Source organism: Lycorma delicatula, chromosome 9, assembly GCF_047948215.1.
Source record: "Lycorma delicatula isolate Av1 chromosome 9, ASM4794821v1, whole genome shotgun sequence".
NCBI lineage: Eukaryota > Metazoa > Arthropoda > Insecta > Hemiptera > Fulgoridae > Lycorma > Lycorma delicatula.
In genome coordinates, this window is record NC_134463.1 from 24107173 (window position 1) to 24133331 (window position 26159).

Consider the following 26159-nt stretch of genomic DNA (forward strand, 5'->3'; position numbering starts at 1 on the left):
CCATATCCTTGTGGATTGCGTATGTTATGCAGCGTTATGTCATAAATTTAAATTGCCCAGAAATATCCATCGAATCCTGGCCAATGATAAGAAAGTTTTTGATCAGGTTTTGTTATTTCTCCAACATATCAGTTTATTACAGAAAATTTAATTTTGTTTTTAATAATCTTTGTGCTATTTTTTTAATGTTTCAGTTATTCAAGAAGCCCTTTACACTCCTCTCGAATTTAGTTAAATTCTGTCTGTGTTTTGTTAAACTTCATATTTTTTATGCTTAGATTTATTTTCAATTTTATTTTTTATGTTTACGTTTATTTTTAATTTTATGTTTATGACTGAGATATTTGTTTTAAGTCTAATCTTAGCTGTGATATTAGTTGTAACTTTTTAGTGTGATGTTTTATATGCTACTAATTTTAAGTGTCAAGTATTTTAATTTTAAACAACAAATTAAATTTGTTATTTATTTAAAAAATTAAACAATTAATTTTAATTGTTTTTATATATATATTTTTTAGTTGTAACCCAGCTTTAGTTTTTAGTTTTTCATTTTTATCTTGTAATATTTTTATTTCGGGCAATGATAACATGAAAGCGTTTTTCACCCCCCAAAAAAAATAAAAAATAAAAAACCTTGTAAATCAAATAGATGATCAGCAAGTTTAGAATAATAAATTCTGCAGCCAACAACATTGTTGAAATTGTTATAAATTCTTGTTGCATAAAATTTTCAATTATTCTACGATGAAAAAATTGAGCAATTTTAATTTTTTTTCTTTGTGATTGTGGTTGCCTTTATGATATTTCTTTCTTAAAGTTTTCTTATTGGTTTCTATGTATGTTTTTCCCCGTATGGGTTGAGTAACTTTTCTCTCACCTGTATATATATTTTTGCTTGGAAGTATAGAAATGTGAATTTAGTATACTGTGGGATAAAATTAATTAAGGATTATATAAATCTGGTTCTATGGATTGAACCATAGTAAACGCTGAATAACTGTCCGTTGACTAGGTACTAACATTTTTTATTGAATAACATTGATAAATTATGTTTTATAATATCTGATATCACCAAATAAGATAAAATTCTTTTGATGACTGATGCACAACTTCTCATGAATTATTCTAGTCCAACTACAATGATGTCTTTCAGTTAAGACTATTTTACATACATTGTCTTGCCCTCAGTAACTCCACCTTCCTATCATGGGAGAAGGTAAGATTGGCACACAATTTATTACTGTGGTTATTTAGTAAAAAAAATAGCCTCAAAAAACAAAGCTTTTTGAGGCTATAATTTTATAATTTATAATTTTTTTATCTACTCTTTGTTGCATACAAATCTTAAAAAAAAAGTATATGAAATTTTGATTGTAAAATATTTGACAAATGTGTATTAAGTTTAATTTTTAGAATATATAACTTTTTGTTTTATATAAATTTATATTTTCAGTTATACTAAATTTATTTGTTAACTCATAATTTTATTTATTTCTAGAATTTAAACTAGTAGCAATAGCAGTTTTTAGATGTTAAAATAAATAAATAGATAAAGAAGTAAATAGTTTTTAGCAGTAATTAAAAATTATAAAAATAAAAAAGTAATTGAATAGATTTTATTAATTTAAGTTTAGTATTAGTGCAGATAAATTTTCAGTTTGAAATATTGATAAATTTTCAATAAGTTTTCATTTATGTTTAAGGTGTATGAACTTGAAGAATTTAGAAGAGAACGTTTGGAAGACTTAGCAACATTATTACAAAAAACATGGCGAGGTTATAGACAAAGAAAGGATTTTCTAAAACGCAGAAGAAGTCAGATTATAATAGCAGCTGCTTGGAGAAGTTGGAGAGTAAGTATCTTCATCTTAATAATTTTTCAATAAAGGATTAAGAGTAAATTGTCAGAATTCTCACTTAATTTTATTTTACTTCCATATCTTATCTCAGTTTTTTATAATGCTTTTTTTTAATTAATGTTTCTTATTAAGACCAGATTGTCAGTGTTACCAATTATATAATTCTATTTGTAATCTTTTTCATATCTTTTAAAACATTTATTATGTTATTACTACATTACTCTTAGTATATTTCTATACTCTCAAAGTTTATTTGTGTGTGATTATTTAATTTTTTTTAGTTATTCTGCCTTCTCTGAATCTTATTGTGTTACAAATCTTAACCAAGAGGTTTATGCAAAGGGAATTGTCATTTCATAGAATATACAATTCTTCACTAGGCATTTTCCTGTGCAATTGATTATTATGAGATGAGATAAATTGTTACGTTATTGTTTTCTGTTTGCAATGATTAATAATGTAGTTAACCTAAGAAACATGCAAAGTAATAATGTCTTATTAAGTAAGTATTTATATGCTCTTGTTTAAAAAAAAAAAAACAAAATAATACTAAAATGCAACATTTAATGAAGTGATGTAGCATTGCAGTGAACAAATGTAAAAATAAGGATACGAGTGAAAAGGAACACTTACATTTTCAGTGGTAAATTTTTCATCAAGCTAAAAACAAAGCAAACCTTAATCTACCTTAAAAAATGGGAAGCCAACAACAGTAATAATGCCATCAGTTTAAAACATGACAGATAAAACCTGATGTTGATTTTAATTAAATGGGGGGAAAATAGAATTTGCAATCAAAGTGTAGTATTAATATTTATGGCAAAAACAGGGGAAAAATATAAGTGTTCCTTTTCACTTGTCTCTTTTTTTACTTGTTTACAGCAATGCTACATTTATTAAATGTTGCATTTTAGTATTATTTTTTGTTTTTTTATTGCAAGAGCATATAAATACTTAACTTATTTTTCTTTTAGAAGAACTGTAAATGTGTTTCTTCAGAAAACAGATCTTTACAAAATGTAGTGAATGAATTTTAACAAACAGCTCGGTTATTGAAAAAGCAGTTGTGTTTTGGTTACGATGAAAAATATATTTCTGCATTATGTTATTAGTTATTTTTTGCTTATTTGCATGTATTTATGAATGGCTTTTTGCATGCTTTTATTATTTTGTTGCATGGTTAAGGAGCTGCGTTTTGGTATACCATTTCAAGGCCGTCGTCATTTGTGGTGTTTGTATAGAGTGGTAAGTGAGGAATTTGTGAATTTATATATTTATACAGCATTACTGTTTTGTGACTGTCTTGTCTAATATTAAACGTTTAATAAAACGGTTATTGTTCCATAATTATAATGGTTAGTTTTCAAGTTCTATTTTTATCACTACATTACTTAAATATATATATTTTTTTAAACTAATTACAATGCAAAACTAGTTTTTCTGTATGTTATTAAGATTTTTGATTTGTTAGTATGCACTTTTTATGATTATTTTTAAAAATCTGAACAGATTTTTATTAAAAATTGTTGATCTTATCGCAGGGAATAAATTTAATAAATGTTATTAAGAAATATAAATCTTGTTAACTGTGAAAAAAATTGGCCTAAGGTTTAGAGTTTAGGCCTTCATGCTAGAAAATTGTTTTTAACAGGTGCTTCTCTATTTTTCTAATGTGGTTATTTTCTCTAAATAGAGACAGGTACTTCATAAAAATTTTTTTTAGATTTTTGTCATTAAACAAGTGATTTTAAAGAACAAATTAAATTAAAATGATAAATACATTTTCATGTAATTTCAAAACTTTTTCAACATATTGTGTTTGTTTTCAAAGTTTGTGACAATAGTTTCAGCCATTTTTATGGTAGTCTCCATGTCTGGTGCTGCTGGTTTTGAAGTTATTACTGACAATATTTTTGAGTTTTGAAATATGTCGGATTTTAATTAGTTTTGTTTATTAAGTGATTTTATAAATTTTGGTTCAGTTTATCATTTAAAAAGTTCATAGTTAAAATGTCTTTATCAACATAATTATTATAATTTTCTCTAGATTAATCAGCAGTTTCAATTATTTCTGTGTGCTTAAATTTATTTTGGGGATCTGCAAGAAGCCAAAGTATATTAATTTGGGAAGTTTTCAGTCTTTGGTTAACTATTTTGTTTCTGGAGAAAAACCAATTTTTATTGCGACATATATTTAATTAAGGAGGGTCATTGAAAATAGTTGATCAGTTATATAATGTTCTCATTCTTGGTAAATATTCTTTTACCTCCTGAGGGGTATAGATAGGGGGCACTCAAATTTGTTTGGATAGGACATCAAGGTTTTGTATGGGCAGATAATACAAGGTAAACAAACGCCTTGTGTTACAGTTCCTCTTTTGGTAGAGCATTACACTTTTGTGTTGCATTTTCTGTGTTGATAGAACATATCCTTTTCCTCATCCATGATTTCAGTTTGAGTCAGTGTAAGTATATTTTGAGAATGTAAGCGCCTGACAATTAGTGCATCCTTAGTGAGGACAGGTGACTCTTCTTTCTGATGGCTGCACAAGTCTGAAGTGCTTATCAGGTAAAACACTCCATTATTTCATATACATAAGTAATATTACTCATAATATTTTCCTCTTTATTGCTTCTGAAATAAAGTATGAGTCAGAAAAAATAGCTTGTCTGACTGTTTTCTTTGCAGCTCATGTCCTTCCTTTTACACTTTAGAACTTTAATTTAGGAGTTAGCTTTATTTGTCAGACTCCAATAACTCCATAACTCAACACTCTTGGTCATAACTCCATTTTGTTTATAAGGATTATGTCAAAATTGGTAATATAAAACATTAAACAAACATCTTTAAATGATAATTATTTAACATTCATCATTATTGATCAAGTTGTAACCTATTGCAAACATTTCTAAAGTTATCATAACATCCAGAATGTCAACCATCAAATATTTGTGTAACACTGTGTGTTTCTAATATACTTTCCCCAATTTAAAACAAAATCTCAATGTACAATGACTTTTCATACGTGCAATTTTTAATTAAATAGACGATTGAAAAATATAAATACAAAAAAAAGAAATAATATTTTGGTAAATCATTTTCTGGCTACTTTGATACAATGGTTAAAAATAAAATGATACAATATTGTTTTCAGATACTCCTTTCATCAGTTCTCCTGTCGCAAGACAATTTTAGAAAATAAAATAAATAACTGGATCACTTGCCTATGAGAGAGAAAAGAGAGTTTTGTTTGGTGTATTCTTATGGCATCATCAGTCTCAAAACACAATTTATACATTCCATATATTAAAATATCCAATTATCATATTTAAATTATAGAATTTATAGGCTGTAAATTAATACTTTCATCTCTATATGTATTTTAATAATTGCAAGGTAGTTCAGAAAGGAACTGAACATAAGCCGCGAAAAAAAATGACTCAACTAGTGACTCCCAATGCTATCTCCTTAGAAATTCCCTGGTGACTCCATATCTTCAGAACCTATTTTTCTTTCGTAGCTGAAAACATTTTTTGAAGTAATTATTTAGAATGGTTACCAATGGTACTGTTTATTTATCATTACGTCCTGCCAGCTTCAAATCAGTATTCTTTCAGTGACATCTTCAAATTGGGGAACAACCAAAAATTTCAAAGTGCCAGTCTTAATGAGTAAGCTTCCTGGCAAACCTGAGGAATTTTGTGCATGGCCATGAAATCATAGATATTTTTGACAAATGGGTGGGTGTAGTATCACACAAGTGACAGGTATCACACATAATTTCTACTACATCACACAGATTCCTACTGCACAATAACAGAAATCCATGCAAAACCTTTGGATTTCTACTATTTTTTGATAGATTGATGATATTCATATGCAATCTACAGCTCCACAGTAGGTGAAAAAAAATAGTCAACATTGCTTTCAAGATGTCCTATTTTTTTTTTCATTCTTACATGATAGTTTCCAGAATTACAACTGAGCCTTAGTTTCAAATTGGGCATGTTTTCACAAGATTCATTCTCAGTATTAAAAGAAAGGATCACCATTTGTGCACTTTACCATGTCCTTAGCAAAGTTAAAATGTATCTCCTGTTCAAGTGAAAACAGCCTTGGCACATATTTTGAGGTTATTCGTTGTATGCCTAAATTTCCCATTAAAATAATGTACACAGAACTGTAATTAAGACTATTAATGTCATTTGCAGTTCTTTGGATGGTTAGTCAAAAACTTTCCATCATCAAACTGCACATGTTTTACCAGTCTTTAATTTGTGTAACTTCATAGCTTTGATCATAAAAGCTTACTTAATCTTATAATTTTTTTTTGTGTAAAAAATTTAAAGTATTGACAAATATTCAAATAAGCAATTACTACAAGTAGTATTTTTAACTGTAAAGATAAAGTAACATTTGGAAAATACTAAATCTTGATAAATGATTACTATATGTTTCTGTATTTTAATAGTTTTGGTGAAAATTTTATCTCTAATATCTCTTTTTAGATATTATATATCTCTTTTTGATTAGAGTTTTAGTGAACTAAAACTATATTCAGAATCTCAATATTCAGAGATATTACCATAACTTAGGCATGTAAGTTATGTTTTCATTTGGTGTAAGCATCTGTAGTTTATAAAATTGTTTCAATAAAAGTATAAAAAGTTTTGAAGTGTTTTTAATTTATTCTTTAATTGTTTAATTTTATGTATTAAAAAAATGATTGTTACGTAGTCAAGGTAATAATAATTAATATTGTTTCATTTTTTAGATTCAGTTGTATTTCATTTCATCATGAGTGATACTTGTATATAAATTTTATGTTATTTATGCAGAAAAAAACCCAAAAAATTGTTTCTGCCTATTATTAAAATTTAACACCAGTCTTGTGTAATAATGGATAACCGTAGAAAATTAATGCGTAGAAATTTACCTGAGCTTATTTCAGGAAGATTTAAAACAAGAAGAGAGAATTTAGAACAGTTGCTAAAATTAACAAAAGGAATAACTGCTAATTTAAAACATACAGATGGACCTAGAAAGCCTTTAAATGCTTTTCCAGTAGAACCAAAAATAAAAAAGGCTGTGTCTAGTACTGAGGGACATCAACCACAACAACAACAGCAACAACAACAACCGCCTCAACGTCATCATCCTGCTAGAACAATGAAAACTGGAATTCCACCGATGAGAAAAATTGATCCAAATACAGTAATTGTTCGGAGAGGACCCAATATCAGTCCGGCAATGGCAGTACATACAATGATGAAACTATGTGAGGATTTGGAACGAGATGTCCTAGCTAGAGGAGGGACACGGATTCCAACAACACCACAACAGCCTAAACAGCCTTTACGAAAAGACCGATCTATGCTTAAAAAAATGAATGGACCTGGTAACCATTGATTAGTGTTAGCTCTCTTTTGTTTTTTTTTTGAATAAACAAGTTGTAAAGATGCAAATAATGTCACTGTATCGTGCACATATCAATACATATGTTCTGGATACATAAATTTGTTACACTGACAATATATGTACAGAATTTTTGGGTTTTTCTATTACTTTTGTGTGTATAATGAAAAATGTATTAAATTCTTTTTAATTTTTAAAATAAATCAATTTATTAGAAACTATTTTTTGTTTATTTTTTCTAACCATTAAGATTATATAATGAAACCTGAATTAATAGAATTTCAGACTAATTAAATTTTTCATTATGAATAGAACTCTTTTGAATATAGGCATTAACCTAAGTATTAAAATTCAGATATTTAATTATTTACTAAAGTAGCAATCTTTTAGTAGAACATAATGTAATGTAAACATTGCATGTAAAGACGGAAAATCAAGCCCTGTTTGTGAAAACAAAAATTTAAAAAAGGAGAAAATCACTGCAGTATTTTTTAGTATATTGTTAGGTCTATATTTCTTTAATTAGGGCTTTATTTAGTTACACTTTTGTGTAAAATGTACGTAATTATCACTTAAGTTAAATTTTATTTTTTATTCTAAGAAAATAAAATTCTACATATATTTTAAGAACAACTTATTCTGTATTTTAAATAGGAAAAGTAGATTAAAATCTTATTCTGATCACTTGAACAAACAGTTTTAATACCGAACTCTTAATTTGTATTGCTACGCAAAATCTGATAAGAAAGTAACATTTAGATCGAACTAGACTATTATTATAAACTTTACATGAGTTTTTAAAGAAAAAAAATTGGTATTTAACTGGTTTAAGTTAAAAGGTTTCGTATGATGATTATTTTTTTCCTTTATCATTTTAAACACTCTTGTTCTCCTTGCATCTTTAATCACTAAATTGCATAACGTGATGGAGGTGCTAATTGCAAGGACATTTTAGATATAATACTGAGAGGTAATGAAGAAAAAAAATTGTACTAAGAGAAAGCTGTTTATTCTTCTACTACTTTACTTAGCCTTCATCCACTATTAGTATTAAAAATTGGTTTTTGACGAACCAAAATAGATCAAGGACTAGCAAATAAACAGATTTAGCTAATTTGTAATGACAATATTTTTATATTAAATCTGTCAAATTTAATAAATCTAGCAAATAAACAGATCACCACATAAACAACTTTTTGATGATGAAAGTCCAGATGACCCAGAAATAGAAGGTGAGCTGGATCACAGATTCTGATAAAAAAGTAAACTCAGCAGTGAAATGGTTTGAATGATGGTAAAGACCCAGAAACAGGTATATTCGCACTGTTTAGGATATAACAAAGTGGATTTTCTAGTGTACTAAATTTTACCTATGAGAAAGTGAGTGCAGAAATTGCGGTTGTCATGGTAACAGAGCAGAATACTTTATACTGCTCCCTGCTGCAACTTTCACTAAATACTTATTAGTCACACTCAGTAATATAAATTTCTATTGCTAACATCAACATCTAAATATTTTTATTTTTTTTTCAGGCACGAGAAGAGTATAGGGTTTTAAAACGAAGAAAACAAATAGAATGGGCTGTTAGAGTTATTCAAAGGCATTTTGTCAGATGGAAGGTGAATGTTTAAAGTATTTTTATTAAAGTCTTTGTAGAATATGTCATTTAATTTTTACTATTTCAGCTGTTATAATGCACAAAAATTATTATTAACTTCATTAAAAATAATTAACTATACCCCAATTTTTATTTCTTCATATTTTAGTTTAATTCAAAAATACTAAAGTCTTTTGACTATAACTATATATGTTTATTGATGTGTATTCAGTTTTATATCTCAGTAACAGTTTAAATTATAGTTGACAATTTTTGCATGGTAGTAAGTATTAGGACTAATTCTGTTGAAAAAAAAAAGTTGTGCAAGTTGGAGAGATGATGATGCAATTTCATGTAGAGCTGTTTGAATTTATGAAAATTGTACTTCAGCTTTTGTTTTTTTACCTTATAAAGAAATAATACTATCAAAATAGCATTGAATATTAATAAAGTTTTAAAAAACCAAATAACACCATCAAACTAAAAATTAAAGTTTTATTAATTAATCATATTTTTTCCTCTTAAAACTTGTATGTATGTATTGTCAAATGGCTTCGACAGCACATGGTACTGTAAAACCTTGTGGTAACCCTGAAAAGGGCTGTTTGAGGTTTTTGGAATGATGTCCCAGAAAAGGGCTGTTTGTGCGTTTTTTAGGTAGCCCTGAGAAGGACTGTTGGGTTCGGAAACTGGTCTCCAGCGATGTTGGCTCATCTGTTGGAATCAGACCAAGCTTCCCCTCAGCAGCAGTTGGTCCTCACTACAGCATGGCAGTGGTGGATCTGTGATCCAGAGCCCTGCAGTGTAGGGTGGGCATCAATCGTCTTCCATCAGCCCAGCTGAAGCAGTTCTCCCCGAGCAATCCCATGCTGGGCTAGCTCCTGCCGATGATACCACCACTATCGGACTGCCGACCAGGAAACTTGAAGCCCAGTAAGCTGGAGTGAGAAGGTAGCATCTGTGCCCAGTGACTCCCTCGGTGGGCTGGGCAGGTCTACTGCTTCCGCAGGGATGTTGGCATCTGCAGAGAGGTCATATGTTGAGCCGGCCAGGGAACTTCTTTCTTCTTCCATCTTCTCCAGGCAGTGGTCGGTGACGAATTGAAAATTCATTCTGCCATTTGCTCTTTTATAGGCACCTGTGAATGGTGGGACCACAGCACCGCTGTGGTGAGAGAGTTACAGAGATTGGTGGGGAGTGGTGCTTGTGCCGGCGTGTACGTATACTGTACTGCTGCTGATATTTGAGCAGCTAGTGTTGCACCCGCCAATATGAAGCTCAGCGTGTATGTGGCAACAGTATGTATGTTCAGCACCTATTAACATAAGAGTTGTGTGGAACCTCTTTTTCTGTTTAGCCTCTGAAACCATCGTAAGATATTACTTCTGATGATGAATGAGAATAATGTGTATGAATGTAAATGAAGTGAAGTCTTCTACAGTCACAGGTTGGCCATTCCTGAGATATGTGGTTAATTGAAACCCACTACCAAAGAACACCAGTATCCATGATGTAGTATTCAAATCTGTATAAAAGCCTTTACTGTAGGATTTAAACCTTAGAACTCTCGACTTTGAAATCATCTGATTTGTGATGTCAAGTTAACCTAACAACCAGCTCGGTGGGCTAGTTGTATGGAACCTTACATGAGACAAAGTTGGTCCCAAAAATGCATTGCCATTCTAAAAATAACAACTTCCATGTCAGGTTTAATAAGGTTATGAAGTAGTTCCCTATTGCCTTCCTTATTGAGGCAGATTTATTGCATATCAGCATGTGAAGTCCATTGGAATCCATGGATTATTCCACCCAATTCCGACTAACATTTAACTACAATTAGACATTTTTTACCTCATTTTTCTTCATTTCAAATGAAAATTCATCTTTTTTTTTTTTGTTGTACGAGATAGCGGGAAGTCCCTTGTAATAAATTCAGCTTAATCATGTTCTACTGCTACCAATTCTCACCGCTCACTGCTGGAAAATGTGCAAAGGATGGGGATCATCCAGAGTGTTCATTCATGGTGGGATAACCTTAGTCATAGTCAAGTGTGGAACCAGTGCATTCACTGTCAAAGAACATTTGTTAGCTTATGTGTGGGTCTATGAATGTTCAGACACTGGTAAAACATTGGAGAACGTTATGAAAGACTTCTTTCTGCATTTTAGGAAATCGTCACCATGGCAAACATTACTGACATGGGGAGAAGAAGACTTTTGCAACGGGAAGTGTTCTTGATGCACACACAGTGGGGAGCCAAATATTTGAGCTGAGACATATGCTGCGGTGGAGGCATCGATTCAACAATCACCGATGAAATGAACACACAAACATTCTGCAAAGTTAGGCATTCCAAGGTCAATAATTTGAGACCATATGTGGAAGGACTTGAAAGTTAAATTTTTCAACCAGCCACAGTTAATGAGTTGAGTGACAGTGATATTGATCGACGTGTTTGTGCATGTCAGTTATTGCTTAAAACCTTTCTGAGAGCAAATGATAAAAAGAATGTCATGTTCTCAGATGAGTGTGTGATTTATCAAAGCTGTTATAACTGAAATGTTTTTTCTGGGCGAAAGACAATCCTCACTTTTTTGAGAAAATTGAATACCATCCACCTCATATTATGATTTGGGCTGGGATGACAGCTGAACATCTCGTCCTTATTTTTTTGCTGATGCAGTTAATCAGTATAGTTATCTGAGAATGATCGATCAGTGATTGCTTCCAGAATTAACGTCAAAAGGGATCGCTGACATCACTATCTTTCGGCAAGACATTGCTCAGCACATTTTGCTTTGAATGTCTGCAGCCGCCTCAACAAACTTTTTCCAAATTGTTGGATCGGGACATGGGTCAGAAGAGTTACCGGCTTCTTGGCCAGCAAGAAGCCCGACTTCACCACACCTGACAATGCACTGTGGGGTTTTATATTAGAAGAGATCTGAAAATGCAGATACATTAACAACAAGCAGCTCCAAGACACTGTTTGGTCAGCATTTGAAATGATCACCCCTGATACGCTGTTGCGGATGAACATCTGCAACATACAACTGTGCTTTGAACGTGATGGAACTCATACAGACGTTTTAGATCACAGATGGTAAGCTACACCTATTCTAATAATTTCATAACTAGAGTAATGGGACTTCCCACCCATCCCCATAAAAATAAAGTTGTACAAAATCTAAATATGTTATGTGCATAACAATAATTGAAAAATTTTGTTAATTGATAATATCCCAATATTCATAAAAACAATTCATAATTTGTTTTTTATGGTGAACAGCTGATGTTAAATAATAGTGTTGAAAATTACATATAGTTATTATTAGTGTAAATTTTAAATATCATAATATGAGTTAAGAAAAAACTTTACCATAAAAAAAATTTCTAACATTTATCATTCTAACATGTATTTATTTTGATTGGTTTACCTTAATTTTAAAAAATTTTCTTCTATTTATGTGTTGCTCTTTGCCGAATTTAAAAATATCTTACATTTTCCACTTCTTATTCTTCAGTCATCTACTATTAAAGATCTAAATTAAATCATTTTATTTATGATTTATTTACCTATTCTGTTTGATTTTTCATTCTAGGATAAACTGTTAAATGATAAAAATAAAAAATAGTCAGGGATAATATTTATTAAAGCCAAGGAGGTAAAATGTATGTTTAACGATTATGTTTTCAATTACCTTTTCTAGATTAATTTTAAAAATATAGCTAATTAAACAGTATTTAATAAGAAATTTCTGCAAGAGTCTCATTCAGGTAGTTGAACTTATTGTTTTTTCTTTTCAAAATCTAATTTTTCCTCTGTAATCATACTATTTAGTCTGAAAATCAGTATGTTCTAAAAATATGAATGAAAATCAGTTTTGTGTTCTCACTACAGAATCAGCATCAGAATGTCTGATTGTATAAATAATAATTCATAAGTACCTCATGTGATCTTTTGAAATTTGTGTGTAACTCATTACTTTGTCAGAGGTGAAGAACAGCAAAATTTTCCCAGAATTGACTTGTTTAATGTAAGATGTGTGTATATTTAAATTTATTATTTACACAAGTTTTATATTTTGGTTCATTAACAAAAGAATTTATTATTTTCACATTTTTGAGTTCATAATTGTCATATTTAAATCCGACATTTTTGAACTTATATTTCATACTTTATTTTATCTGAAATAAAGAATATAATCGTTTTCTTCTTAGATTGGTTTTTAATGATAATATTATTTATTTTATGTTATATTTTATTTTTAATTATATTTCATTTTTAGAGAAGACAATTTTTATTAAAATTGGCTCAAGAGCTGCCTACTGACTGTGATTCACCTATTTGTAGAGATTGGCCTCCATGTCATAGACGCCTTGCAGAAACTAGCCTTCTTTTAAGACGATTACATCATAAATGGAGGGTAAGTTGCATAATTTTTAATTTGTAATGTAGTTTGTAACTTATACTACTGTTCTTACATTTTTCATACATATTATAAATTATATTTAATTATATCTTACAATTCTATTCTTGCATTGGTCAGTTCTAAATTATTACAATCATTCAACCCATCTACATGTTAGAAATAACTTTACTTTCTTTTCCATTAACACCCAATTTCTTCATTCTTAATATTGCGTATATTACAATGTCAAAATTATGTTTTGAAAATTTCTTGAAAGACTGACCCTGTAACAGTCTCATTTAATAAACCTGGTACTAATATTACAATATTGTTGAAGTTTAGAATGGCACTGATATTGCTAATATAATAGGAACAGTTTTGCCCTAGTATTCGGATGGTCTAACTATATATTTATGTATATGGCCTTTCACTTCATATTTAAATTAAATAAGTATGGGAAATGTTTTTAGAAAGTAATAAATTTTTTATTAACCTTAATTACAAAAAAAATTAATTTGGCTGGATGTGGGATTCATACACTAGTATTTTTGTTAACTTAAAAGAGGTATAGCTACTTTAAATGAAAACTATTAACACATTATTTTTGGATAAAAGTACTGTTTATTTTTTAATTAATTTTTAACTGTGTTATAGGTAATTTTAGACCTATTTATTTGTTTTTTGTATCTATATGTTATAAAACAAATATTAATAATAATAAAAAAAAATTGCATTACAAATAAAAAAAATAATAAAAACTTAATTAACACCTTAACTTTGAAATCATAATTCTGGTGCAATCAGTAGTATTCACTTTAGGGACTAAAAAACATTTTTAAATTACTTGCATAATTAAATTTTAAGGCCTGTAATCCATTACGCTGACAGTTCCTGGCAGTCCAGGCTTTACTCTCCAATGGCCAGAGAGTCTACACTAAGTAGACTTATTCTTTAATGGCTGGAATGGATTCTGCTTCATGGTTGATGGTTAGATTCTTCTTATTGACTTCACAAAGGTATGGGAAGCCAGAGGATTTGAAAAAGTCTTAAAATAAACACTATATTTGAAATAAAATTTCATTGTTTAAATAAGAAATTGAGAGAAGTAAATTACTAAATTTAAAATATAAATATTTCCTTTTGGATGATGTAATGGGCTATGCTGGAGAAAAATAAAATCTAACAATAACAATAATGAAATATAAGATTAAGCATTTATCAGTGATACAAAGCAGTATATTCATTGATGTAAATAGTACTTCATTAGTAGCAATCAAATAAGAAATGGTATAAGAATAGAAATATAATTCTATGAACTTTTTAACACATCAAAGTTTTAATTTTATTAATCATACTACAAAATATTAAAAGGGTTAAAATTAGATTTAGGAGTAAAATAAAAAATTAATTTTCAGAAATTCTAAATAGAATGAAATTTGAATTATGAAACTCAGCCCAGTAATGATCAAAATAATTGAGTATGAAAATTTGAAAAATAAAAGTTAAATAAAACCTTAATTTAATTAAAAAGCATATACATAGAGATGGATCTAAAATTTAATACAAAAATAAATACAATGAATCATAAGAAATTAAATTCTTCCATACAAAAAATAACAAATCCTAAAAATGACAAATTCAGGAACCTAAACACATCTTATAAAAAAAGAAAACTTGAATTTCTGAAAATCATTCAATTGATTCAAAAGTTTTAAGCACTAGAGCTTAAATAAATACTGGCTTTATTTTAATTATCTTAATTACTACCATATATTTGTACTACATATAATTTTCTGCTATAGGTATGTGTAATAAACATGATTTGTCAACCATATATATTAATTATTGGTTATAGTGTTCTGCTAAAGGTCACAAACTCATAAATATTTATTTAACTGCTGTTTGAATCAAAGTTAATTCAATCCTTATTCTTTAGCCCCCTCCATCTATCACTCACCACTTTCTTAGCTTTCAATATTTCAAGATCCTTCATAACTCCATCCCCACCACAAGTTGGGTCCTCCCAATGGTCATCTTGGATGTAATTTTCCCATTTAGACTCCTTTAATAATTTTTTCTTCTCTCCAATACATTTCCCAAGTATTGAATCAATCAGGAGCCATGATTATTCATTCTTTCTGGAAAAGTCCTTAAATATTAAAAAGTTTCTTCCTCCATTATCCATTGTCTTACTCAAAATGTTTTTTGTGACTTTATTTTCAAAGATGTTCAGTCTTTTTCCCATTGTTTAATTAGTTTTTATTATTCTGCTCTATAAACTTGCATTGGTTGTGCAATTATATTATACAGTCTTAAATTTAGTCTTTTGTGACAGAATTGCTGAACAATTCAAGGGACAGAAGTATCCTTCTGTAGACCTTATTTGTGCCAATATTTTCTGTTTCGTGTTATTTTCCAATCTACTGTGCTTCTGAAGTATTAAACAGAAATCAGCTCAACTCTTCTCTATACATTCAAATGGATTTTTTTTAGCCCCACTTTCTATGCTACTAAAATAAATATGACAGCAGTCCTTAAAGTTTCCTACTCTTGTTATCCAAGTATCACACTATCATCAGCAAAAGAAAATATTTCATCCTTAATATTACAATACTTTTCTTCTAATTTATAATTTTTTCAGAACCTTTTGTAGCAAAATTTTAAACAGGTTAGGAAAGAACAATCTCATTACATTACTCCAGTTTCAATCTCTAAGCATTCTGATTCCTTTCCTTTCATTCTTACTGACCTACACTATATATTTAACTCACACTTTAGTGAACTTAATCAATTTTGTTGGTAATTTTGCATTCTCCATTATTATTTCATAATATGTCATTAAGTTCATCATAAATTTTATTTAAAAAAATTAATCATTTCAAACATACATGTCTTCTTATTGTACTCCTAAGTCTTCTTCAGTAGTAAAATGCTTCTCAAATAGTTAAAAAAAAAATCAAATGTTATTGTGCCTTTTTTCTAGCTTCTCTTAAATAACTTTTGTAATAACGTGCACTACACAGCTTGTGAATAACTTAAATGCACTATATAGCAGTGATATTCCCCTGTAATTTTAGTAACTCGACTTCATCTATTCCTTAGAGATTGGTCACTTTGTTGTTTCATTCTAATTGGGCCGGCATTTTGTTCACTCTCCAAATTTGCAATATTCATCACTGCATGTCCTTCCTCTGTGTTTTAATAACTCTACCTTCATACTATCAATACTTGGAGGTGTATGGTTTTTTGTATTCTTTTTATATTTTTACATTTTTTTATAAATATTTATAAACTTCATGAAAGAGGAAAAATTTACAATATACAAAAATATTTTATTTTTGAGTTCAATGTTTATCTCAGAAAATGGTAAAATTAACCTTTCTAGTTTTTTTTTATAATTTAAAATTTTTATTTTATTATCTTAAAAGTTGTTAAAACCCTGATCACATTATGGGAACAACCATTAATATAATGCAGAGATTGTGACAAAATCATAAGTATTCATTATTTTGGTCATATTTGGATCTTATATCTTATCAGTTATCACTAGTCTAGTTTGAGTAACTTGATCTCCCTTGAAATCCAATTTCATTCTCTGCACATAAATTTTCTGTTTACAATAAAACTACCCTACGCTTATGAATGAATTTTTAATACATCACTTTCGCTTTTTAATAACTCATCGAACAACTTCTTGCAATCATCCACTGTACACTCTGGAATGCTTGTGACATACACTTTACTCATTGTTACTATTCGCTGACTGATAATGCTGTCTCACAGTTGCGTCATATACAGCTTTGCTTAATACTGACCCTTAACTCACTGGTTCTGAAGCATTTATATTCTCTTGAACTGCAGAATTGGACCCTGTTGAAGCATGAGAATTCTCATCGTCTGTGCCCTTACATTTTCCTATGAATTCCTCTTCCAGTCCAGTAACCCTTCTCATCAAACAACAGTTGTTGGAGGTGTGCCATTGACAGTATTGCAAAGAAAGATTGTTAAAAAGATCTGTCAGCCTGAGAAAAGAATCCTGTTTAGTTTCCCTTCTGGATTCTTTTCATTATTATTTTCTCATACTTTCCTCTTAATTGGAAGGAATCTGTTACCCAGGTCCATTATATTGGTCTTGTTACAATATTAACAAATGGGAGTAATGTTAGTAAACTTGGTTTTGTATTGAAGGTATTTATTACTTTATTACTTTATTACTTAAAGTTATGGTTCTAGCTAACTTCTAAAATAAGGATGAGAATGAAAAATTTGTAGCTTATGAAAAAAAATTATATCTTTGCAATTATCTCTTTATTTCAACATTAAAAAAGTAAAAAACAAACCTTCAGTATTAGCGGTAGTATTTATCAGTATCAAATTAAAATAATAATAATAATTAAAATAATTATAGAAAATATAATTTTTTAAGACAATCTTTCAGAACTTTTTAACTAACGTTTTAGAAAGTATATCAAAAGAAATTTTCAGAACAAATAAGACTGTTGATAGACTGATTTACCTTTTTTTTTTTTTTTTTAAATTCATGCCTCTAGTTTTTCTAGAACTCAAGTTATGAATTTTATTATGATTCAAAAACCTTTAAATATAAATCTACCTAAAATTATTACTATTCATAATTTTAAATATTTCATTTAAAAATAAGGCTCAATAAAATTACCATTACACCAACATTATATTTTGCAATCCTCTTTTGCTGCTACCCAACAGAAAAAAATAGTAACTAAAAAAAATAGTATTGCAAGCGATGCAATAAATAATTAAATCTTTCTTATATCTTTCTTTTTGAAGAAATGATTTGTTAATTTTTTATGAAGACAAATTAAGTTTGTTCATACATACATCTAATTTATTTTTTTGTAAATTATTTATAGAACTTATTATATTCCTGTTGGAATAAAATAATTTTACTGTTAGGAAGAGGAGATTTCAAAGTACCAAAATTAACCAAAAAAATATTTTAAGATTTTTCTTCAAATATTAAAACATATAAACTTTATAGACAAGTATTAGTCTTATTGTGCTACCATGAAATGTTGACTTTTCCACTGTAATTTAATATTGGAAAATTCTAATTTTACTCATAGAGATTTACATTTGTAAAATAAAAATCATATCTACATTATTGCATTTCTTCAGTTGAGGAATACCATTCGTCATGGAACTTAATTCCCTGATTTGATGTTTTATATCTATTAATAATTTATAATATTTGAACAGCTGTACATTAGTTTTAGGCATTTTGATTCATCTTGTTCCTCCAAAATTTTCTTCATAACAAATACTGTTTATTATATTATAATAATCGGTTCTGTTCTAGTGCCATAAATATCGTTTAAGATTTGACCAAACTGCTAGGAATAGAATGCGAGAAAAAGTTACTGCCAGTATCATTTTCAAAGAAAGAAAATCCTCATATCCAAGAAGGTATGTACAAATACAGCATTATTATTTTTTTCTTTATTGATAATATCACTCCAATTACCAGATAGATCACTTTTTTGAAAATAATCCATTGCTGACCAGCTATTCTCTTCTTTAATACCTTTAATATAATACTGCAACATTGTTTTTTTGTTTGTTAATTATATATAGTGAATAAAGTTCAGTCAAGTAAAAATGTGATCCACACAACCTTTTGTGGAAAATACATTAATTTTCTATCAGATTCAGCCGTTTGTAATCTGAAACACACTGTTGTAGTCACCTGTGATATACACAGCCTGCTTGAAAAAATATACTCTGTGTACTCTTACTCTGTAATATATTTGATTTTTTTAATTTTGAACAGCATAATACAAATAACATTTTTCATTAAAATAAAAAAAAACACAATCCATCATGTGAAACAATTTTTACCTCAATTTCATAATCTTTTGTTTCATTTATACTATATTTTATTAGAAAAAATAAAAATTATAAAAACTGCTTGTAAAGACTTATACAATAAACTTTGATGGAAAGTAAAGATTACAAATATAAAAAGCATAAAAAAAATAAAAACAGTCTGCTGCTGCTAAAAAAAATTTAAGTGGCACAAAAATTTAAATAAAGAGAGAGAGGGAGAGCTGATATTTAAAAAAAGAGAAAATATTGCTAACTGCAACACACTGACAAAAACACACTTTTAAGGTAATAGTTTTTTACTGGCTGGATATTTAAAGGAAATAGTGCTACTGACTTTGGCGGAGGGTAAAACATCATTTTGGGCTTGCTATAACATGTACTCGATTATTTTAGTATGGAAAAGCATGTCAAATCAACATACACAGTTTGAAGCAAAAAACAGTCACTTATGTATCTTAGATATGCTTAGTAACTGGGAAAATCTTGCCATCTATCAGTAATGATTTACATGGCAGTTAATAAAAAGTTAAATATATATTCATTTTTTTTTCTTGTTACAGCGTATCTCATCCATTTCTTGGTGATTATGTAAGATTAAGGCAAAATGTACAATGGAAAAAAATATGTGTTGAAAATAATGACCAATATGTTGTATTTGCTGATATTATTAATAAAATAACACGCTCTAGTGGCAAGGTTTGTATTAATTTATATATGTCAGTTATTTACATTGATTGAATTTTTTCTTCTTCAAGTATTAATCTTATTCTTAAATAAGAATAAGTCTTATTATTTTCCTTTCCTCTGTGTTTGGATCTTTTAGGCAATATAGCCACATACAGTGTCCAACACTTTCAAAGGCTTTCTTTATATCACACCTTGCTAGATTTTTTATTTCTTTTGAAATATTCTCCTACATTTGAACTTGTATTTATCTATTGTGTGTGTGTGTGTGTGTGTATATATATATATATATATATATATAGTGTCTATTATATGTGTATCCATCTATTTATCTATAAATCTAGTGATGTTTCTAAGTCTTTTACTCTTTCATGCAAAAACTACTCGACTGATTGAGCTGAAATTTGCATGAACATAGTTTTTATATCTGGAAAGAATATAGGACTACTGCATACATACATAGATGCAATACACACTGTTGTATGAAATGTTTCACCATTTCAAGATGGTGTGTGATGTGCTGCGCCTCCCTCTGGTTACATGATTATTACTTATTTTAAAGTAGGGAATGACTATATGTAAACCTGGATGATTGTGTTCATTATCCTTATAAGGATGTGAGGATAATGAACACAGAGGGGGTCCATGGGACTCCATAATCCAGATTAATTTTATCTGTACTTCAGTAAGAGAATATGATTATAATGTAAATAGTTATTATACAATAAATTCCAAGGTTTATAATATAAAGTGTGGAGTTTATAATAAAAAAGAATTACTTCCAATTTTACAGAACTCTAATAATAATAATAGATCAGCTGCTCATTTACGTAATTGTAAAGAAAGAGAAAAAACATATCCTGTCCTAGTTGCTTATAAACTCATATATAAAGGAAGCAATAATCAAAAGAAAAATTTGAGAGAGAGTAACAATTTAAGGACAGAAAATTGAAATGTTAAGATTTACTGTTGGCGTTAATTTTTCAGGGGAAACAAAAATTAATAACTAAAAGAAATAAAGAAATATTTACGTGTGCTAGGTTTTCCTAGCACAAGTCTTTGCTAAGTTTCACAAATTTCATTGCTCAGACCAAATTCTGTTTAAAAATTGATAAAATGGAAAGTAAGGAAATTAATGCTGTATTGAATATTGAGGTAGACAACACTATATTCAAGTAGGGGCAGAATTGTAGTGTTGCTTAAGAATTAAAATTACAAAAAAATAATGACAATAAGGAAAATAATCAAAAGTAGACAATACTTAAATCATTACTCATAATTGTGCCCTGAATTTTATTTCCAAATAGAAATAGTGCCTTACTTCAAGACACTGCACATTTCTTACATTTACTGCATACAGAAACAGTGCATAAAATCATACTTATCCTATGCCTCGTATTTATTTTTAATAATCTGATGCACTTTTGATTTTGTTGCCAAAAGTATATTTTCCTGATTGCATACCCACAGACTGTAAGTTACTTTAAAATAAAAATGAATATTAATCATCATTATAGTTATAAAGAGTGGATTTCCACAAAGTTACTTTGCAGTCTTTTTGAATAGTGTCAAGTTATAATGAAAATAGCAGTCTTGACACTGATTAATGATATTTCGTACTGTATCAGTTAATTTGGTGTTATTTAATATTAATATTATCATAGATAGTAACATAAATTTAAATTGCTGGTCATATTACTTAAAGCAAATAAACACTTCATTCAGATGACTATATAATTATACCGTATGTAAATCTCATCAGAATTGGTAGTTGTCCATTTCTACAATTACAAAAAGGAACTAATTGAAATTTGTCATGAAGCATCAAGAGAAAGCACATAAAACCTCTTGATAAAAACAGTGGTCATTTTCTTTGTAAACAAACCTATAAATAGTTTGCAGCAGCCCTCTAGGCTTCATAATTCTCAGTAAGCCTCTTCAGATCAGTCCAAATGATGTACCAAGTGTTCTCTATAATCTGATCCATGTGTCCCTAGAATCCTTGATGTGTCCGTAGAATCCTTTCCTTCCATGGTGCATGACCCTTCTAAGGTACTTCCTCTTTTACTTTTTATCATAACCATCAACCAAGACTTTGCTTTGCCACTTCAGCTGTACATCATCATTACTAATTACAAAATCAATAAGTAATTAAGATTAGGAGTTATATTTAATTTTGTATAAAAAAATAATGATTATATAAAATAATAGTAATGCATCTATGTAAAGGTGTAGTAAATATTTAAAATCACAGTGTAATTAAGTACATAACAATATTGTTTTTTTTACAGTTTGTTCCAATTTTATTTGTGCTTTCAACAAGTTCTATGTTAATTCTTGATCAAAGAACATTACAAATTAAATATAGAGTTCCTGCTACTGAAATTTATCGTTTATCTCTTTCCCCATATTTGGATGATGTTGCTGTCTTCCATGTTAGAGCGGTAAGTTTTTAAACAGTTTGAGTAATCTATATAAGAAACATTTTCATCCAAATTATTTTTTTTTCTTATTTATCGCTCCAAATAACATTTACAGATGTGTTAGAATGTAAGTAAAGTAACTGATAAAATGATGAAATGGTATTGTAATTCACTCAAATACTCCAGTATTAAAATCATCTCTTAACTATCTGTTCCAAATGTTTGAAATCCAATTTTAATATATTTATTGCCGGCCTCCGTGGCACGAGTGGTAGTGTCTCGGCCTTCTATCCGGAGGTCCCAGGTTTGAATCTCAGTCAGGCAGGACATTTTTACATGCTACAAAAGTTGTCATTCATCTCATGGGTGTATATACATTTTATTTATACAAAATGACAATATATTAACTATACAGTGTTTAAATCATTGCTAACAAATAAAAATTATATGCCACAACCGATAAAAATTATAATTAGAAATTGATAACATTTTATTGTAATACAAATACAAATTATAATTGATTAGCTAAAACTGAAAAGCTGAAATATTAAGCAAAATAAAATACTTTGAATCCAAAATAGTATAAACAGGATTTTATTTAATTTTAAAACAGATTAATTCTTTGATTATTGAGTAACAGCAAAATCATCAATTAATCATTTCTAATCAATGTTCTTGTTCAAAGTCCTTTTTATTGCAAGTAGAGGTAAATAGCGAATATGTTCATCAGACATATAATTTTCTTTACATGTTGCATACATGAAAATTTTCTTCTACATGATGCAGAATGTGCTGGGATAGTCACTGCTATTTGAATCAGTTTGTATGAGTTGTTTAATGCTTGTTTGTATTGCTCTAACAACATGAGGAATGCGAGTAGTTTCATCTTCACTCCGGTTTGTTGTTTATACCTTGAAATGAAATTTTTTAAATATTTTTATTTCTACTTTCTACGAATTAGTGTTCCATGATTAATTTTCTGCTAATAGTGTTAACATTTCTTCATCTAAGAACATTTTACTTTTAAGATTTTGACAAGCGATTCCTTTAGGAATCACTTAAAGGAAGGGTTTGAAATAAAACTTCTTTCAAAATTTTTCTGTCTATAATATATAGATTTTTATCAAATGCTAGGGATTTGAAATCAATAGGATGTACATGTTTCAAGTTTAAAATATCTTTATTTGGTAAATCACAAACATATTCCACTAGATGTTTTGGTAACTTTTGAATTCTGCCAAGAGTAGAGATGGGAATATCAGCACCTATTTTTGTTTGGAATATCTACACTTTTGTTCCATACAGAAGTGAAACCTGTATCAGAAACACATTTGGTTGAAGACATCCGTTGTAGCTGCAAACAAATTGATCGCCATCTTTGCCCTGGTGGATAGTCAGATAGTTACTTGCATTCTTTCAATAAATGTGTGAACAGGGCATAAATGAAAAATAAAGGAAAAGTTCAGTTTAGCATTCAATCCTGATGTTTCTGCAGCTTGTTTTGATTTTCACCCAAGATATTTACTTGCCTGCAATAATAGCTTCAGTTGTCTTCTTCTCAGCCAAACATGAAGCATACTGATAGAGCCTATCAGTGTCAACACTTGATGAGCCATCAAGTGTCACTTAACTTTTTCAATTCCACTTTTCCTATGTTCATTTTTACTGGTGTATCTATAAACATTTGATGGACTGCCTACCCTCTCATGAAAACATAAGTCCCGTATTATCATAAAAAATTTGTAGCTTACTTGATCCCTGTCCATGTTGCCGCTTTAATGAAATTTAATTTATGGTTCATACAGTGTGTGTGTAGATGACTTGTGGAATTTCTTTCCTTAAAAGAATTTGAACAACTGCACAAGAGCCACTCATAGCTGCAGCTCTGTGTTACTTTTGTGCAACACTATAGTTTAAATCAATTTCACAGTTTCCTAGTTTTTGTTTAATACAAATTAATAAAGAAGCATCCGATTTTTTTTCAGGTTCAAAGCCTAGAAATCTTTCATATATACTCCCATCTAAATAGTAATGAATCACTATTGATAATTGCTCAGGTTTTGAACAATCTTTTGACTTGTCAACCATTAGAGCAAAATACTGAAAATCTGTTTTATCTTCTAAACACGTTATTGCTCATATCATGATGCTAAGAACTTCATTTTGAATATCACGATGAGTAAATTTTTCTCTTTTAGAGTCACTTTTAACCCTTTAACTTTTTTTAACCCTTGAATCTATTTTCCCTATAGGTTCCATTAATTCTAAAAAATTTCCCCAAACTTAGTTTTAAAATTTTTGAAAACTCCTTAGCAACTAGAATGTTTATGGGCCAAGTTGTTCTCATGTTCCTTGAAACCAGAGTTAGATTCTGTTGCTCTTCTCTTATTAGTGTAACTTCATTTATGAAAAACTAAGCAATTCACTTTTTGTGCCTTGAGTTTGGAGATGATAAAATAGATAGGCAAAGAAATGCAGCATCATTTATAATACTGTATTCAAGCCATGGGTGAATTTTATACCAATCTAGCTGGAATACTAATTGAACCAAATGGATTAAAATAAATCAAAATAAATAAATCATTCCCTCTGTTTTCATCAAGTTCTTCATTTTCTGATTATTTTCCATCTTTCTCTACTTGCAAATCATTATCACCAAACACAATTTTTTAAGGTCCATTTTTGGAACCCAGAAAACGAACTTCATCAGTTACAGGTTCATCTGCATGTATACAGGTGTATTTACACGTTGTAGGCATTGTAATGTCCCTCTTTTTGGTTTAACAATTTTTGAAGCTAACTGAAGTAGTCCAGAATGTAAGCATGTTTTGCCATTTTTTTATCACTTTTTCACATTCACATTAAATAAGATGCATAATATTCTACACAAACAACCAAACATGAAACACAGGCCACTAACATAACAGCTTTTATTGAATTACAAGCTACTCTCATCACATCTTTTATTGTTTATATTTTATTTGCTTTAAACTAACTTGAAACGCATTAAAAAGTATATATAATAATAGAGAATACATATATTAAAGTATATATAAAAGCCTAAAGAATATACTGAACATAAAAAAAAACTGCTGTCCACTTTAAAATAAGTAAATTAGTTGTTAAACACATTAACTCCATTTATGCAAACCATAGATACAAAATTTGTTGACTTAATGAAAGTACAAGAACTGAAAAACTCAGAATGGTCGATCGATAGTTTGTATATACTGTGATTGTTTGTTTGTTTTAAATTTCTGCCCAAATTTACCAAAATCGAATAAGTTCATTTTGAATACGTGAAATACATTATCTTCATGGTAAAAAGTTTTGACAGAAAAAATCAGATCCTTGATAAAAGAAGACATCAGGAATAGAGGAATCTGTTTTAGCAACAGTAGGACATGCTTACACAACTGTGAAAAATGCGACGTGTCTGCTCTTGTAGTGACCTATAATTTTTTTTAGATGTCTAAACTAAGCAGGTATTTTAAATTTAAATGAAGATTAAAGGTGGATTTTAAGTAAAGTAACATTTTTTTATTATTTGTAATACTATGCCTTACCAAGTATTTTTTTCCAAAAAAAAAATGTCATGTATGCGTAAAGAAAATAATTACATGGAAGATTTATAGCGTATAAGTGAAGATATTTCAGCAGAAGAAGCTCACTATGTAAAGTAAGTATAATACTTTTTTTTAATCAACCTTACATGTTCCATGTAAGGTTTTTCTTTAAACATATAACAAATACTGTGTTTTTTTGATAATAATAATTGTTAAAGCATTGTAATAAAAAATAAAAACTGTTACCATACATAAAAACTACTGTTAATCTCACTCTTATTTAAAATACATGCTTAGTTTAGGAATTTGAACTTGTGAATTACAAGTCACTGCTAGTC

At 29.0% G+C, this 26159-nt stretch overlaps 1 protein-coding gene across 1 annotated transcript in view; it reads left to right on the plus strand.

Annotated features, from left to right (window-relative positions):
• Myo95E (Myosin 95E) overlaps positions 1 to 26159 on the plus strand; it is a 231765-nt gene that overhangs the window by 192387 nt on the left and 13219 nt on the right. The window contains exons 18-24 of the mRNA XM_075375247.1: positions 1704 to 1853; positions 3045 to 3104; positions 8809 to 8895; positions 13164 to 13301; positions 18622 to 18728; positions 19709 to 19844; positions 22124 to 22276. Coding sequence (XP_075231362.1) covers positions 1704 to 1853; positions 3045 to 3104; positions 8809 to 8895; positions 13164 to 13301; positions 18622 to 18728; positions 19709 to 19844; positions 22124 to 22276 — 831 coding nt within the window. The remainder of the gene's footprint in view (positions 1 to 1703; positions 1854 to 3044; positions 3105 to 8808; positions 8896 to 13163; positions 13302 to 18621; positions 18729 to 19708; positions 19845 to 22123; positions 22277 to 26159) is intronic.